This window comes from Scyliorhinus canicula, chromosome 2, assembly GCF_902713615.1.
Source record: "Scyliorhinus canicula chromosome 2, sScyCan1.1, whole genome shotgun sequence".
NCBI lineage: Eukaryota > Metazoa > Chordata > Chondrichthyes > Carcharhiniformes > Scyliorhinidae > Scyliorhinus > Scyliorhinus canicula.
Window position 1 is genome coordinate 53144398 of NC_052147.1, and position 17133 is coordinate 53161530.

Here is a 17133-nt window from a genome sequence, read left to right on the forward strand (position 1 = left end):
GCCATGTACAAGGGTTGGTGCTGTTCCCTGCATTTCTCATCTGGTTGACACACATGAAGATCATGTCCATTGTGTCCCTTAGTCGGCAGAAGCAACATTGTGGCTCTCGGAGGCGCTCTTCGGCCACAAGGAGACGAAGATTAAGAAGGACTCTTGTGATAGCCTTTGGCAATGGCACGGAGGGCATTGAACATTTGACGGGGGAATAGTGAGAGGGGGTGGAACATAGGGTCTCGCTCTATGCAGATGATTTACTCCTATATATAACAGACAGTTAGGGGGAATCACAGGAATTATGGGAATACTGGAGGAATTTGGCCAGTTCTCAGGTTACAAACTGAATATGGGCAACAGTAAAGTTTTTACGATCCAGGCAGGGGGCAGGAGAGGGGACTGAGGGAGATGCCGTTCAAAGTGGTGGGAAGGAGTTTTAGGTACCTGGGGATTCAAGTCAGCTTCATAAACTAAATTTGGGCAGGGTGATTGAGCAAATGAAAGGGGACTTCTGTAGGTGGGACATGCTCCCGTTGTCACTGGCGAGGAGGGTACAAACTGTGAAGTCGACAGTCCTCCCGAGATTGCTGTTTGTGTTTCAGTGTCTCCCAATCTTCATCCCCAAGGCATATTTTAGGAAGATGAATGTGGCGATCTCGGGTTTTATATGGGCCGGGAAAGCCCAGAGGGTGAAGAAGGTCCTTCTTGAGTGGGGCCGCGGTGAGGGGGGGGGCATGGCCCTTCCGGACTTTATGATCTATTACTAGGTGGCCAATATTTTGCTGATTAGGAAATGGGTAGTGGGGGATGGGACTGTGTGGGCGTGGGTGGAGGTGGCATCTTGCAAGGGCACGAGTCTGAAGGCTCTGTTAACAGCACCTCTGCCGTTCCAGCCAGCTCATTACTCCACAATTCCAGTGGTAGTGGCAGCCCTGAGAGTGTGGGGGCAATGGAGGCAACACATGAGACTGGAGGGGGCATTGGTATGGTCACCGATCTGTGATAATCAAAGGTTTGCTACGGGGGGGGGGGGGGGGGGGGGGGGGCTTTAGGAGGTGGCAGCGGGCAGGGATTGAGAGATTTGGGGATCTCTTCATTGAGGAGAGTTTCCAGAGCCTGGAGGAGCTAGAGGAAGAGTTTGAGTTACCGGGTGGGAATGGACTCCGGTACCTGCAGGTACGGGATTTCGTCCAGAGGCAAGTTCCAAGCTTCCCTTGCCTCCCTCTAAGGGGACTACAGGGGAAGGTGATGTCTGGAACAGGGGTTGGGGGGGGGGGGGGGGGGTCTCGGAAATATATAAAGGAACTGATGGAGTGGGAAGGAGTCCAAATCGGGGGGGGGGGGGGGGGGGGAGAATGGATGGAAGTGAAGAATAAGGGCAGGGAATCCAATATATGGGTAGTTAGGGCGGGAGGACGTTGGGTATGTGTTATTGTGGGTTTTTTGCGTGTGCTGGATCACTGTTGTTTAGAATATTAAAATTATAAATGCCTCAATAAAATATTTTCTAAAAAAAAAGACTCTTGTGATGACCTTCCCTGTGGTCTGCAGCACGGAAATTCCTCTGTAGTTATTGCAGTCAGACTTGTCACCTTTGATGAAGGTGGTCACGATTATGCCATCGCTGGTCTTCTACCTTCCAGGAAAGGGAAATGAAACCATGTATTTGTACCAATGGTGCTTCCCTGCCATGTTTAAACGCTTCGGCATGGATTCCATCTACTCCAAATACCTTGTTCTTTAGCTGCCAGATGGCCTTTTCTACTTTGTGCTGGGCAAGGTTGGGGTTTGTCTGAGATGGCGATGGATATCATGCTGTGGGTTCGAGTAGTGGGCACTCATGTTGCAGGCAGAGTCTCTGTTACGGAGGTAGTCTTCGAAGTCCTCCATCCAGCAGGTGCTGACTGCTTCTCCTGTTCTTGATGAGCACCGTAGTTCTTGGCCAGCAGTGGGATGGGTTCCTGAGTGTTTGGGCCATAGGTGATCTTAACTACGCTAAAGAAACCTCAGGTTTTATGGTTGCCGGCTAACCTCTGGATCTCCTGCACTTTCTCCATCCATCATCTGTTCTTTAGGATGTGGGTTTTTTGCTGGACCTCAGCCTTCAGCCATCTGTAGAACTGCTTTCTAGCTCTTAAGTTGGGTTGGTGTTTAAGGTTCAGAAAAGTCTTATGCTTGTGGCTTATCAGCTCCTGGGTCGCGTAGACATTCTCATCAAACCAGTCTTGTGCTTTCTGTTCAAGTGATCAAGCGTGTCTTCACAGGTCCTGATTATGGAGGCCTTGAGGGAAGACCAGACGCTGTGGACACTCTGCGTCTCTGGGTCACCAGGCGTCATCAGGTTGTCAGTGAGGCACTGCTGAATAGCGCTCTCTCATCAGGTTCTTTGCATTCTTCAGCATTGATATTCCTGTGACACTGTTTCTATTGCTGTCGCTGCTTTGGAACTACATTGATGTTGATCACAGAGCAGGTTAAACGGTGGTCCATCCAGCAGTCGTGGTTCCTGTCATGGCGTGGGGCCTAAGGAGGTCTTTGCGGTCCCTCGCTTGAACAATTATGTAATCAAGCTGGGGTCAGTGCTTGGAGCGAGGGTGTTACCATGAGGCCTTGTATGTGTCTCTCTGATGGAACACGGTATTAGTTATGCCAAGGCCGTGTTTTTATCAGCAGTGTACTGTTGGTGTTGGATTTGCCTAGTCCCTGTCTGCTAATTACACCTCCCAGAGATCTGTGTCCTTTCCAACTCTTGAGTTGAAGTTTCCAAGGAGGATCAGCTTGCCACCCATTGGAACTCAGGCCAAGGACTGTTTGAGACCGGAGTAAAATTCCTCATTGGACTTGTCTGTAGCTTCCAGCATTAGGATGCATGAGCTAAGAACTGTAGTGTGCACTGGTTCTGGGCTAGGGTTTGCTGTGATTAGTACCTTTCCAAATGCATATTGGAGAAAATTAGTCTGATTCATTTAATACATGAGCCAAACAGAAAATTGTGTCACAAAGTTATGCCACAGGCACATTTAATAAATGATGGGCAATACAGAAGCCTTTCAATTTGACGTGTAGTTCTTACTAAAGCACACTATTACAACACTTGTCATGATATAAATCTATGTTTTGCAATAGGATTCAATATATGGTTAGCTAATGCAACAAAATGAATAGTAGCAGTGTGCAGTCATATCATTGAGCAAATTCAACAAATGCAATTAAATGAAGGAAGCTTTGTGAAGATTGCAAGCTAAATTTACTTCAGTGGCATTTCATTGCAGCCATAACAGCAAACAATAAGAATGGCCAAAATTGTAGCAATCATATTTTTAGATACAAAGCCATGTGAAATGTATATTCAGATGAGTAGAATTATCTGTTGATTAACCACAGTAGGACAAATTCAGTGAATTAATAATATTCACGTGAACAGACTATGAAGAGGCCAGTCAAAAAGAAAAAAAAAAGAAAGCCAATAGCACAAGTGGACATTTAAAATTCAGCAAGGGCTGGCATACCGGCAGCAATGTGAACAGGAGCAAAGACTGTGGAGCAGATTGAACTTGAACTACCTGCAAAAAACACAAGAATAAATGGAAATAACAAGCACAGCAGCCAGCAAATCAGTCACAGTCTGTGTGCCTATCGTTTCTACCATGCATGTGTCCAAATATTTACTAATCACAGTCATTTCCAGCAAGGCAATGTTCAATTTTAAAATTAATTTTAAACCTTTCTCCTTAAAATACCAACTTTGGCTGAGGAGGAATTAGACAGACATCCTCCTGTCTTCCAGTGCCTCATTCAATTGATGCCTTCTTGAGCATACAAATAAACTGCATGTGCCAGCACATTCTGCAAATTAAACCTGGTGACCTTCTGGCTTGGTGCTAAACCAGTCAGCATCATTACTCACAAGAATGTTGTGGAGCTCTGAAAAACACACCCAAGGATTCCCAAATATCCTAACCAAAAAAAAAAAGACTTAAATGACAAAAACTTCATTTGAAATGTTATGCTTTTCAGGGAGCAGTATGATATGTTAATTAACCCAATGTACATATAAATTACATTATATAGTACAAAATTACACTCACTGCTAGAGCTGGAAAAGTCCCCATCAAAAACACTGAGCTCAGAAGCAGATGCAGGTGGGGTAGATGGTGTGTTTGGGGAGTTTGGAACAGACATTGTTGATTCATTCTCAGCTTCAGGAATTCTACTGAAGCTGATCTTACGTGGCTCCTGCATGGGATTCTTTAAAGTTCCAGAGGTAGAGGTATGTCTTGTGGGATTCGGTCGTATTCCAGGAGATTTTAAGGAGTATGAAGTTTTTCTTGGCTGAAGACAAAAGGTAAAATAAAATTAATTGTTACTGCAACTTCAATTAGAATCATAGAATCCCTACATGCAGAAGTCGACCATTTGGTCCATCGAGGCACTGACACTACCTAGGGCCACCCCCTTGCTGTAACCCTCTATACCCATCCTATCCATGTATTTGTCGAGATGCCTTTTGAACGCCGTTAATGTATCGGCTTCCACAACCTCCCCAGAGTTCAAAAGGCATCTCAACAAATACATGGATAGGATGGTATAGAGGGATACAGTACTAGGAAGTGCTGAGAGCTTTGGCCAAGGTGGTTTGTTCAAAAATAGGTGTAGGGATAACCCCAGCAACTACCGGACAGTCAGTTTAACCATGGAAAGCTTTGAGAAACAATAATCCAGGACAAAATGAACAGTCACTTGTTCAAGTGTGGATCATTTAAGGAAAGCCAGCACATATTTGTTAAAGGCAAATTGTGTTCGACTAACTTGATTTTGATGCAGTAACAGAAAAGGTTGGTGAGGGTAAAGCAGATGATGTGTTTATGGACTTCCAAAAGGCATTTGATAAAGTGCCACTTAATAGGCTTGCCTAAAGTTGAAGGACATGGAATAAAAGGGACAATGACAACATGGATTCAAGATAGGCGAAGTGACAGGTAGTAGTTGTTTTTTGGAATACAGTAAGGTATACTGTGGTTGATACTAGGACCATTGTTTTCTCTTTTGCAGGTTAATGACTTGGACTTGGGTATATACGGTACAATTTCAAAATTTACAGCTGACACAAACTTGCAAGTATAGTGAACTGTGAGGAGGATAGGGATAGACTTCAAGTGGACATGGATAAGCTAGTGGTAAGAAAGATATGACAGATGAAAGTTAATAGAGAAGTAGTCTATTTTAATAGGAAGAGTGACAATATAGAGTGCAATTCTAAAGGGGTGCAGAAACCGAGAGATCTGGGAGTATTAGTGCACAAATCATTGAAGGTGGCAGGGCAACTGAAAGAGTGATTAAAAAGGCATATTGGATCCTGGGCTTTAAAGCAAGGAAATTATGATGAATCTTTATAAAACACTTGTTCACCCTCAACTGAGTATTGGGTCCAATTCTAGGCACATTTTAGAAAGGATGTGAAGGCATTGCGAGAATGATTCCAGGAGTACGGGGATTCCGTTAGGTGGATATATCAGAGAAGCTGGGTTGTTCTCTTTGGAGAGGTTGAGAGGAGATTTGATAGAGGTGCTTAAAATCATGAGGAATCTAGACGGAATAGAAATAAAGGGCGCTATTCAGTTGCCTTACCACGCCCGACTTAGAGACCATCGGGTGCTCGGGGACAAAGCAGGAAGGCATCCTGGCACCCACGCACTACCAGCTTGGCAAAGCCAACCGGACATCTTAGCAGGGGGCATTGCCAGGTTGGCACTGCCGGGGAAAGGGGGGGGGGGGGGGGGGGGTAGTTGAGGGGGTGTTCCCCGGGGCCTGCCCGAAGTTGGGATGGCAGGATGGCAAAGATCGGGGCAGCTAGTCAAAATGGCGCCCCGATCTGTGAGGAGCCAGCAGGAAATGACTCAAGTGCTGCCTTAGTGGATAGAAACTCCCCAAGGCCTAAAAAAACGGCAAAGTGCCGTTCAATATCGGAGTGTTTCCTGGCGTTGCAGCCGCCGAGAAGCACCCCGCTAAACACGTTCAAAACCGAAGATAGGTTTCCTTCCGTTGAACCGCGCCAAAAGACACTGGTCCCCTGGATGGCGAAGTTGAGAATGAGAGGATGTAGATTTAAGGTAGTTGGTAAAATTCAATCGTGGCTTTCAAAAGGTAATTGGATAAGCACCTCAATACAAAAGAATTACATGAGCAGGTGGAGTGAGACTAGTTAAATTGTTCTTGCAGAACACTATCACTGCCCCTAAGGGACGAAATTCCTACATCAGTGATTTAATCATTCTATAATTTAACCTTTACTTGACGATCTTATTTCAGTTCTGTTGATCTTTTAAAAAAGTTAACTAAGTAATAATTTTAAATGTCAAACCAAGTGGCACACTGTAACAACTCTTTACATTTATACCTTCAACTGACTGACCTTTTATCTCCTCAGGTAACATGAATAGTAAAATTAAATTGAACTTTAGGGCAACTTACAAAACGCGGTGGTTGTCTGCAGTTTCGTGGTTCAATTAACAAGGATTTGTTGAACAAATAGTCTGTAAACTCTTTTTCATTCCTGTTTTCCATTGGATTCAGATTTTCAAAGAATCTCTGTGCATCAACACAAAAAGATCTTCAATGTAACTTTCAGTGAACTACTATAAAGACATTTTTCTCAAAATGACTGTAAAAGGTGACACTTTATATTAAAAACATATCATAGTTGTTACCTTGATATCAGTTTCCACTTGTAGGCAGTAGGGCTGGTTTTGATACTGTTGGATTTCTCCTGTGATTTCAGCTACTTTTCTTCGTTTGCTAAAATTTATTAGTTCTTTTCCACATCTTTTCAAGAAATCTGGATTCCCTACTTCGGTCTTGAGAATATTTGTCAAATAAATACCTTTGAACAGAAATAATCAAGAACCTTGATCATAAAAGTTAACACTATAACATGTTAACCAATAATAAAACAATCAAACTAAATTAATTCTTTCAATTGCATTAGTTGCTGCTGAAAAGCGGGAAAAAAATTAGTGAAAAAGACTGGTTAAAAAGCAACTTTACATACTGTACAAGTTTAAGTATATAAATGCTGAATAAGTAAGTGGCTTATAGAAATAATGTGTCACCAATTTATAAACACACAAGAGAAACAGGTATGATGCACAATTAATTCTTAAATTACATCAAGGTACCAAGTTAATAAGTAGTTTGATTGCCTACCAAAGAAAGGCACACAAGGTGGGTTTATTGACTTAAGTTTAGCTAGGTACTTCTTGAAGTGATCTTGACTTAGGTCCACTGCTTCATCCAAAACTTTTTTCTTTCTCTCAGGCAATGCCTGTGTAAAATATACAATAAAAGATACTATGAAGTAGTTTAAACAAATGGAGTGCTAGATGACCAAAAAACATTCCCAAAAGTAAAATTATTTTACAATGACATGGTTATGATAAATTTCAACATTTATTGGGATGAAAAATTCGTATTTTTGCATTCTCTTATTAATGATAGCACTTCTGATGTTGCATTCTGGTTTTTCCATACAGGAATCACATTTGTCAAACAGGAAAAGAGGACAGGTGAGACTTTGTTCATGAAAAGATGCAAGAATGAACCAACTAACTACAGGCCAGTCAGTTTAACCTCAGTGGTGAAAAAACTTTTGGAAATGATAACGTGACAAAATCAACAAAAGATAACTTGGACAAGTGTGGATCAATTAAAGAAAGCCAACATGGATTTGTTGAAGTCAAATAACATTTAACTAATTTTGGTGAGGTAACACAGAGGGTTGAGGAGGGTAATGCGGTTAATGTAGTATACATGGACTAATGTAGTTAGTTAAATAAAGTGCCACATAATCAGCCTGCCAGCAAAACTCAAGTCCAGGGAATAAAAGGGTCAGTGGCAACATGGATATGGGGTTGGGTGAGAGACAAGAAACAAGAAAGTAGCAAATTAATGTTTTTCAGTATGGAGGACTGGGTTCCCTGTGGTTGGTACCAGGGCCACTGCTTGAACTATATTAGATATGGACAGACTATAGACAGCTTTTTGATTTCTCAGAGAATGAAGGGGTGGGGAAGTGGGCGGGTTAGTGGAGTTGAAGCCAAATGTCAAACATGTTTGTATTAAATGGTGCAGCAGGCTCAATGGGCCATATGCTTTACTTCTGCTACTATTACCTCTGTTCTTATTTGTGACCTAGCCTTGGGTGTACAAGGCATAATTTCAAAATTTACAGATGACACAAAACTTGGAGGAACTGTGAGGAGGATGGTGATAGACTTCAAGTGGACATGGACAGACTGGCGGAATGGGCAGGCATGCGGCAGATAAAATTTAATGCAGTTAAGTGTGAAAAGATAAATTTTAGCAGGAAGAACGAGGAGTGACAATGTAATCTAAAGGGTACAATCTGCCTAAGAGTGTGGCGGACGCAGATTCAATTCTTGGTTTTAAAAGAGAATTTTAAAAGGGATAAGCACCTGAAGAAACAAAAATAATTGCTTGACTAGAGGAAAAGGGAGGGCAATGAGACCAGCTGAATGGCTCTTCCAAAAAGTCATCATGGATGTGACAAACTCTGAGTTTGACGGTAGTGAGGGATCCAGGTAGGAGGTATGTGATTGTGAGTGGAGTATTGGAAGAGACGCCGGTGGTGTTGGTAAACGTGTATGCACCAAATTGGGACAATGTGGGTTTTATGAGGGGGTTGCTGGCAGCAATACCAGACTTGGCCACGCACCACCTAATTATGGGAGGAGATTTTAACTGTGTCCTGGAGCCGAAGGTGGATAGGCCGTGCCCCAGGTCGATGGGTAGGGTATGAAAGGCAAAGGAGCTGGGTAGATATGGTGGATCCATGGCGCTTTAAGAAGCCGAGAGGAAGGGAGTATTCCTTTTTTTCCATGTGTTTATAAGGTGTATTCAAGGAATCATTATTTTGTGGTGAGCTGGGAGATTTTGGCTGGGGTGGAGGGGGCAGTGTACACAGGGATAGTAATTTCAGACCATGCGCCCCACTGGCTGTAGATTCGGTTTAGACCGGGACGAGAGCAGAGGCTGGTTGGAAGTTTGATTCGGGGTTTTTGCCGGATGGTGGCTTTGTGACAAGGTGCGGATGGCGATTAAGGAGCATGTGGAGTTGAATCAGAATGGGGAGGTATCGGCGACCTTTTTTTGGGAAGCGCTAAAGGCAGTGGTCCAGGTGGAGATTATCTCGTTTAAGGCTCACGTAGATAGGGAAAGGAGGGAGGAATATGACCATCTAATGAGCGAGATGGTGGAGGTGGATAGGGAGTATTGGAGGGTGCCCATCACAGAGGGATTGGCAAGGAGGAAAAAGTTACATGGTAATTTGATAAGTTGACAAAGGGAAGGGTGGTAGGAAAGTTATGTAGGGCAAGAGGGATGCAACATGAACATGGGGAGAAGGCGAGTCGCATGCTAGCGCACCAGCTGCGGAGGCAGGCCGCGTCCTGGGAAATATTGAGGATATGGACTGGGGTTGGGATATGGTATCGGAACCGGGAAGATAAATGAGGCATTTAGGGAGTATTACCAGGGATTGTACAAGGCAGACCCGGGGGTGGGGGGAGAAGAGGGGGACATGGAAAGGTTTTTGGACGAGCTGGAGTTTCCTCAGCGGAGGAAGTAAAAAGGCAGGTGCCGGAGGAGCTTCTGGAACTGAGGGAGGTGCTGGATAGTATAAGGGGTACAAAGTCAGGGAAGGTGCTAGGACCGGATGGATATCCGTCGGAAGTTTATAAGGAATTCACGACGGAGCCACATGTTTTGAGGGCATTTAATGAGGCACTGGAGAAGGAGGAGCTGCCGGAGACGATGACGCAGGCAGTAATCAGACTAATCCCGCAAAAGGGGAAAGACCCGGTGGAACGTGGACCGTATATGCCCATATCATTATTGAATGCGGATGTGAAAGTGCTGGTTAAGTTGTTGGCGGAAAGAATGGAGGGTTGTGTCCCCGCGGGTTGCAGAGGACCAAACACTTTGTAAAGGGCAGGCAGCTCTCACGCAATATAAGGGGGTTGTTAAATGTAGTCAAAAATCCATCAGGAGCCTTGGTTATGGAAGTAGTAGTGTCTATGGACGCGGAGAAGGCATTCAACCGGGTACAATGGCGGTAGATGTTAAAGATTCTGGGAAGGTTTGGGGCATGGGTGCGCTTGCTATATGTGGCACCAAGCGAGAGTGTCTGGAAGAATGATGATCTCATGGAGCTTCGAATTACACAGGGGAACAAGGCAGGCATACCCGCTTTTAACACTGTTGTTTGCGCTGACTATAGAAACTTTGGCGATGGCTATTAAGGGGTCAGGGGAGTGGCAGGGGACAGAGGAAGCATCGGGGGTCGATCTATATTGATGACCTACTGTTGTATGTTTTGGACCCGCGGGGGAGTATGGGAAGGATCATGGGCCTGCTGGGGAGGTTTGGGGCGTTCTTGAGGTATAATGTAGGGAAAAGTGAAGTGTTCCTGGTGAATGAGTTGGGACAGCGAGCCAATTTAGGGGGAATGCCATTTAAGGTGGCTAGAGATAGGTTCAGGAATTTGGGGATTCAGGTAGCGAGGGAATGGACAATGCTCCACAAGTGGAACATAACAAAGCTGATGGAGGAGGCCAGGGAGGAACTTAAGGGGTGGGATACATTGCAATTGAATTTGGCAGGGACGGTTCAAGTGGTAGAGATGAGTATTCTGTCGAGATTCCTATTTATTTTTCAGACACTCCCGATCTTTATACCCCGATGTCGGAAGCTGAACACGATTATTTCAGACTTTGTATGGGCGGGGAAGGTGGCAAGGGTTAGGAGGACCCTGCTACAGAGGCATAGGCAGCAGGGGGGTTGGCATTGCCTAACCTGCTTCATTATTTTTTTTTTTTTTATAAATTTAGATTACCCAATTATTTTTTCTATTAAGGGGCAATTTAGAGTGGCCAATCCACCTACTCTGCACATTTTTGGGTTGTGGGGGCGAAACCCACGCAGACACGGGGAGAATGTGCAAACTCCACACGGACAGTGACCCAGAGCCGGGATCGAACCTGGGACCTCAGCGCCGTGAGGCGGTTGTGCTAACCACTAGGCCACCGTGCTGCCCTGACCTGCTTCATTATTAATGGGTGGCCAATGTGAAAAAGGTGTGGCGATGGTGGGAAGGAAAGGAGGTAGAATGGGTTAGGATGGAGGAGGAATCTTGTCGGGGGTCCAGCTTGAGGGTTATGGTGACAGCAGCGTTGTCAATAGCGCCGAGTAGGTATTCAGGCAGCCCGGTGGTGCGGTCAACGGTGAAGATATGGAACCAGTTGAGGAGGCATTTTCGGATGGAGGGGATGTCCGTGTTAACACCTTTGTGTGAGAAACCAGGGGAGATAGAAAGCATGCATAGGAGGTGGAGGAAAGTGGGGCTGGTCAAGGTGAGGGATTTGTACCTGGAGGAAGGGTTTGCCAGTCTGGAGGAGCTGAGGGAGAGGGTGGGACTCCCAAGAGGAAGTGAGTTCAGGTACCTGTAAGTGAGGGACCTTGTGCGGAAGGTTTGGAAGGAGTTCCCTAGGTTGACGAGATACACCCTACTGGAACGTCTGCTGCTTCCGGATGTGGAAGGGGAGAGTAAGAATTGGAAATATATACAGGTGGCTGGGAGAGCAGGGAGGTGAACATGTGTGAAGATTTAGGAAAAATGGGAAGGGGAATCGGGAGGGGAAATCAATTGAGGAATATAGAGTGAGGCACTGCACAGGGTAAACGCGACCTACTCATGTGCAAGGATGAGCCTGATACAGTTCAAGGTCGTACACAGGCTACATATGACTCGGATAAGAATGAGTGGGTTCTTCAAGGGGGTGGCAGATGAGTGTGAGAGGTGTGGGGTGGGACCAGCGAATCACGCGCATATGTTCTGGGCTGTGAAAAGTTGGAGAGATTCTGGCCAGGAGTGTTCGCGGTCCTAGCAAAGATAGTGGGGGAGGTGGTGGAGCCGGATCCATTGGTGGCGATAATTGCGGTTTCGGAGAAGCCTGAGCTCATGGAGAGGAGGAAGGCTGATGTTGTGGCCTTCGCCTCTGATTGCCCGGTGACGAATCTTACTGGAGTGGCGGTCGGCATTGCCACTGGGGTAACGGCCTGGTTGGCGACCTGCATGACTTCCTTCGGCTGGAAAAGATAAAATATGAGCTAAAGGGCTCAGCAGAGGCATTTGAGACACTGGGTCCTGCACACAGTTTTGGTTGCCAAATTCACAAAGAACTTGGGTCACTGGAAAGCATGCAGAGAGGATTTACAAGGATAATATCAGAGTTCCGTTGGCATATTGATCAGGAAAGCATCAACAGGCTGGTCTCTTTTTTCTTAAAAAAATAAAGCGGAGGGATGACCTAATAGAGGTCTTCCAAATTTATGAAAAGCTTTGGTAGAATGGATAGAAAAAGACTGTTTCTTCTTGCGGGAAACAGCATAGCTAGAGGCCATTCATACAAAATAGTCACCAAGCTGTCCAATAGAGAATTGTACCCAGAGTGGTGAGAATATGAAACTCACCACCAGAGTGGTTGGGGCAAATAACATAGATCCATTTAAGGGAGCACTAGACAAGTTTATAAGGAAAAAGGGAATAGAGGGTTACAATGTTAGTTTTAGATAAGGAAATACAGAAGGAGGCTAGAGTCGAGTGGAGAGCCGACATGGAGTGCCAAATGGCATGTTTCAGTGCCATATATTCAGTGTGATATCTCAATCACCACAAACCACAAATTGCACTCCATTCTGCCAAACAGATAACTACTCTAAGTTTGCATGCATTGCAAAGACAGAAAGAGGAATAGAAAACTAGGACAATTCATGACCACAAAGTACAAATAGATTCAGTGATGTTTAAAGAGGTTTTTATATTTGCACATCAGACACCAAAAAGCACAAGTAATGAGGCAGAGGTAACAGCTAACAGACTACATGAGCCTTTATTTCACAATTAAAGGGGAACTGTATGACAAACCAACACAATCACAAATTAAATTGACAAATTCTGAATGCCAACCCCCCCCCAGTCAAAACATTTGTAGGCTTTAGATCAATGTATTGGATGGGGATGGGAAGAAAGGAAGACAGTGATTTCCCTTTCCAATGGAACAAAGCAGAATTGAAAAATACTCACCTCAAAAGTATGATCCAGCCTATAAACTGGCACAGAGTTTACTGTGCTTACAATCTCCAGCACACCATTAAAATTGTTGAGCTCTTGGAAAACCTGCAAGATCTCTATAACTCGACTGAAAACAGCCACTCTCTCCTCAAAATTTTCTGTTTCCACAATGCACCTGGGAAATAAAAACATTTAAAAAATCCATATTCATAAGCAAAAAATTTGATAAGTGTTTTGCACCAGGAAATAAATATTGCCAGGTTTTTAAAAATCTTTGCCTCACTGAAAAATATGGCAATCTCATGTCTTTTCTGGTGTATATTGCAGGCGTAATTAGCTATCAAAACCAGAGGTGCCTGATCAGGTCACTTGGCTGAAAACTTCCATCATCCGTGCTGAGCAAGGTCTACACCTTTTAATTCCGCACTTTATTTTGAATTCTCTGTTCATCAGTTTCCAATTCCAACCTAATTAAGCCAACATCGCTATTTATCTTCAGGTAGCTTACTTGTCCTGTTAATTATACTGAATTAGGCCCTCCTCGGGGATAATTTTGGTTACATTCCAAGATGGCTTTTCCCATTTTAACTGTAAATTGTCAATGCAAAGGCAAATTCTTTGTGAAAATGTGTACTAATTAATATTTTGAAATCTTACATCAGTATTCATTCCCAGTCAACCTTTCTGCTGGCTATTCGGATATCCATATTGTAAATACAACCACTTCCCAGGGGATGGCGCTGGCCTGAAACCCTGCTTCATATGACCTTCACTCAATGTGCAACATCTCAGGCACCAACTGGTGCTTTAGATAGAAATCTGCTGCATAATAATATTTGAATGTGTCATCTGCATAATATTTATAATTGTAATCAGTTCAAAATCTCAGCTAAATTCTTCTGAAATCTAAAAATGGGAAAAGCTTACTCAATTTTCCTTAATTTGTTTTGGAGCATTAAGTAAATAGGCGTAAAACCACGCATTTCATGCTTATGGGTAGAAATAGATGGCACCTATATTTAGTCAGTTATTTACATTGCATGCAAAAGTCTTGATCTGAAGAATCACCTCCCAACAAAATTAAGCTGAAGGCTGGGAATGTAGTGTTAATTAAGGAGGCTGGCTGCCAATATGGCCCACAGATACAAGGTCACAGTTTTCAGTCTGCTAAAAAACATCAAAGATAGCAACACAATGGAGTCAGAAGTGGTCTAAGGTATCTCAAACTCAATGGCAGGGGAACAGAATCCCATTAAAGACAGGCTCGATGTGGGGATTAATGGAACTGCAGGAGGGACAGCGGTAAGCCCCAGCTTTGACGGTAATATTAATAAATATGCGATTTTACAGTTAGATTCCAGACACACAGATCCTCATATAGATCAGCATTGCACTTACTTTTCAAACCACAAAGTAAGGTTTGTTGTATGACGAATCATTTTCAGTAAATTCGGAGAATTTAACTCTTTATTTTCTTTTGTCCAGACACTTCCTACAAGTTCTGATGGCTGAACAGCCCTGTTAAAAAAAACGTAGAGTATGTTAAATTGGAGATTTTTAAAAAGCCACTGTCCATAATCATATAAACAAAGATATGGAGATGCCGGCGTTGGACAGGGGTGAGCACAGTAAGAAGTCTTACCACACCAGGTTAAAGTCCAACAGGTTTGTTTCAAACACTAGCTTTCGGAGCACTGCTCCTTCCTCGGGTGAATTCACCCGAGGAAGGAGCAGTGCTCCGAAAGCTAGTGTTTGAAACAAACCTGTTGGATTTTAATCTGGTGTTGTAAGACTTCTTACCATAAAAACAAAGTTACAATTAATTAGGAGGGCAGTGAACAAAAATTCTGTAGCTCAAACTTTATTTTGTGAGATTGTAACACATGTTTGGTTGTTATTGATTTTCGAAATAAATCATATTTTTCAATTCTACAGGGATCTTAAAAATATACATCCAGAAGCACTTGAATACTGTACAGCAAATATTTACTAATTGCCAGAGAGGGAAGAAATTTCAGTTTTGATATTTTATGAAAACTTTAGTATTACAAATTGCATATGCATGAAGTTCCGACAATGATCAACCTATGCACACTAAACAAGTGTAAATAATAATTAAATCAAATAAAATTACTGAGAATTGGCTCAGGCTACTCCTTCTGTATTTGTCCCAATCTTGTTCCTCACATTGTAATGTCATGCTTCCCCTTCACCTGTGATTTCTTTAGTCTATTATATGTTTCATTCTGCTTTCACCAACTATTTTACTGATGGTCCCCATTTTGCACATTTTATATCCTTCTGCTCCATTTGGAATCTACTCAGCTCTTTGATTAAGTTATTACTATTTTTAACATAAAGTGCATCTCTGTCTCTCAACCCCCTTCTTTCTAAAGGCATAAAATAGACAGGAAAAATATCTGACTGAAAAATAAAAATCAAGTTAAGAAAGTTGTTTTCTTAAAATTGCATTTGTACCTGCTGTGATGTGGTGTGTGCACAGCTAGTTCTCACAAATGGAATGAATAACCAATGCACTGTATTAGTAATGTTGGCTGAAGGACAATTGTTGGCTAGGATACTGGAAAAAATTCCTTGCATTTTGAATAGTTCCATTGGATCTTAAGACCATAAGACATAGGAGCTGAAGTAAACCATTCGGCCCATCAAGTCTGCTCTGCCATTCAATGAGATCACCTTCCCACCTCAGCCCCATAACACTAGATTCCCTTACTGATTAAAAAACTGTCCATCTCAGCCTTGAACATACGTAACGACTCAACCTCTACAGTCCTGTGATGAAGATTTCCACTGATCCACTACCCTCAGAGAAGAAATTCCTCCTTACCTGTCTTAAATGGACAACCCCTTAATCTGGGATTATGCCCTCTGGTCTTAGATTCTCTCACAAGGGGAAACAATGGATGCGATTCTCCCAAAAGCTCACAGTGGCAAGAAACACATGGCTATTCACTGCGACTCGCGTTGTATAAGAGGGCTGAATGGGGAACGCGCAGCCGAGGCCGCAAATAGCCCTGTTTTGTACAGTGGGGAGCTCCGCTCACCGGAAACTCCCCAATGTAACGAGATTGGAATGCTATTTTTAAATGGCGTCTCGATCTCTGACGCCTCCGAAGTGATCCCAGACCTCGGCTGCCTCGGCTCCCCAAGCCCGAATGCACTATGGGGCGGTCCCTGCCGCTACGCGCCCCCACGCCTCCCCCCCAACCGGGCCCAGTCGTGCATGCGTAAAAATGAGAGATTGACATCTTCGCAGTGCCAACCTGGCATGCTAAAAGCGCCAGGTTGCACCCAGGTGGTCAGGTCCCCATTTGTGGGGACCAGTGCTGAATGGCGCTCGCTCGAGGTCTCTGACATGAAGGGGATGAATCCCAAAGTCTCAGATACCTTGACAAACTGCACATTAGAGTGAGGCTAGCTGTCGCGCTCTAATATACAGACTTGCCAAAAAATGATCCTGCCCACAATGGGCTGGATTTACATAGCAACATCTCGTGAGATCGTGTTGAATCTTGCAAGGCGTTGTCAGCCACGATGAGCTGCGGCGAGCTGCTTTTCTGGCGCAGCGTGGCCACTGGATCACGCCCAACCTCTCAGTGTCTACCCTGTCAAGCCCCTGTTTCAATAAAGTCGCCTCTCATTCTTCTAAACTCCAATGCGTGCAGGCCCAACCTACTTAACCTCTCCTTAACCTGGTTCAATCTAGTGAACCTCCTCTGGACTGCCTCCAATGTCAGTATATCTTTCCTTAGATAAGGGGACCAAAACTGTTCACGGTATTCAAGGTGTGATCTAACTAGAGCCTTGTATAGTTCAAGCAAGACTTCCATATTTTGATACCTCAATTCCTTTGAAATAAAAGGCCAACATTGAATTTGACTTCCCTGCTCATCTTTGGGATGTGGGGGTGAGACCCAAGCAGGCACGGGGAGAATGTGCACAGACATTCCACACAGACAGTGACCCGGGCT

General features: G+C 43.9%; 1 protein-coding gene and 1 long non-coding RNA gene across 3 annotated transcripts in view; one reads left to right on the top strand and one right to left on the bottom strand.

The window, feature by feature from the left end:
• Positions 1–15404, top strand: part of LOC119953730 — a 40808-nt gene extending 25404 nt beyond the window's left edge. The window contains exons 2-3 of the long non-coding RNA XR_005458086.1: positions 7524–7556; positions 15077–15404. This is a non-coding gene — a long non-coding RNA (uncharacterized LOC119953730). The remainder of the gene's footprint in view (positions 1–7523; positions 7557–15076) is intronic.
• The window catches only part of sos2 (son of sevenless homolog 2 (Drosophila)), a 148993-nt gene that overhangs the window by 15752 nt on the left and 116108 nt on the right, over positions 1–17133 (bottom strand). Inside the window, exons 15-21 of one of the 2 annotated variants that reach the window (XM_038778275.1) lie at positions 14540–14659; positions 13154–13316; positions 7198–7315; positions 6702–6874; positions 6466–6582; positions 4083–4326; positions 3504–3557 (exon numbers count right to left, since the gene is read on the bottom strand). In XM_038778275.1, coding sequence (XP_038634203.1) covers positions 3504–3557; positions 4083–4326; positions 6466–6582; positions 6702–6874; positions 7198–7315; positions 13154–13316; positions 14540–14659 — 989 coding nt within the window. The remainder of the gene's footprint in view (positions 1–3503; positions 3558–4082; positions 4327–6465; positions 6583–6701; positions 6875–7197; positions 7316–13153; positions 13317–14539; positions 14660–17133) is intronic. The other variant, XM_038778276.1, reaches the window with a different exon arrangement.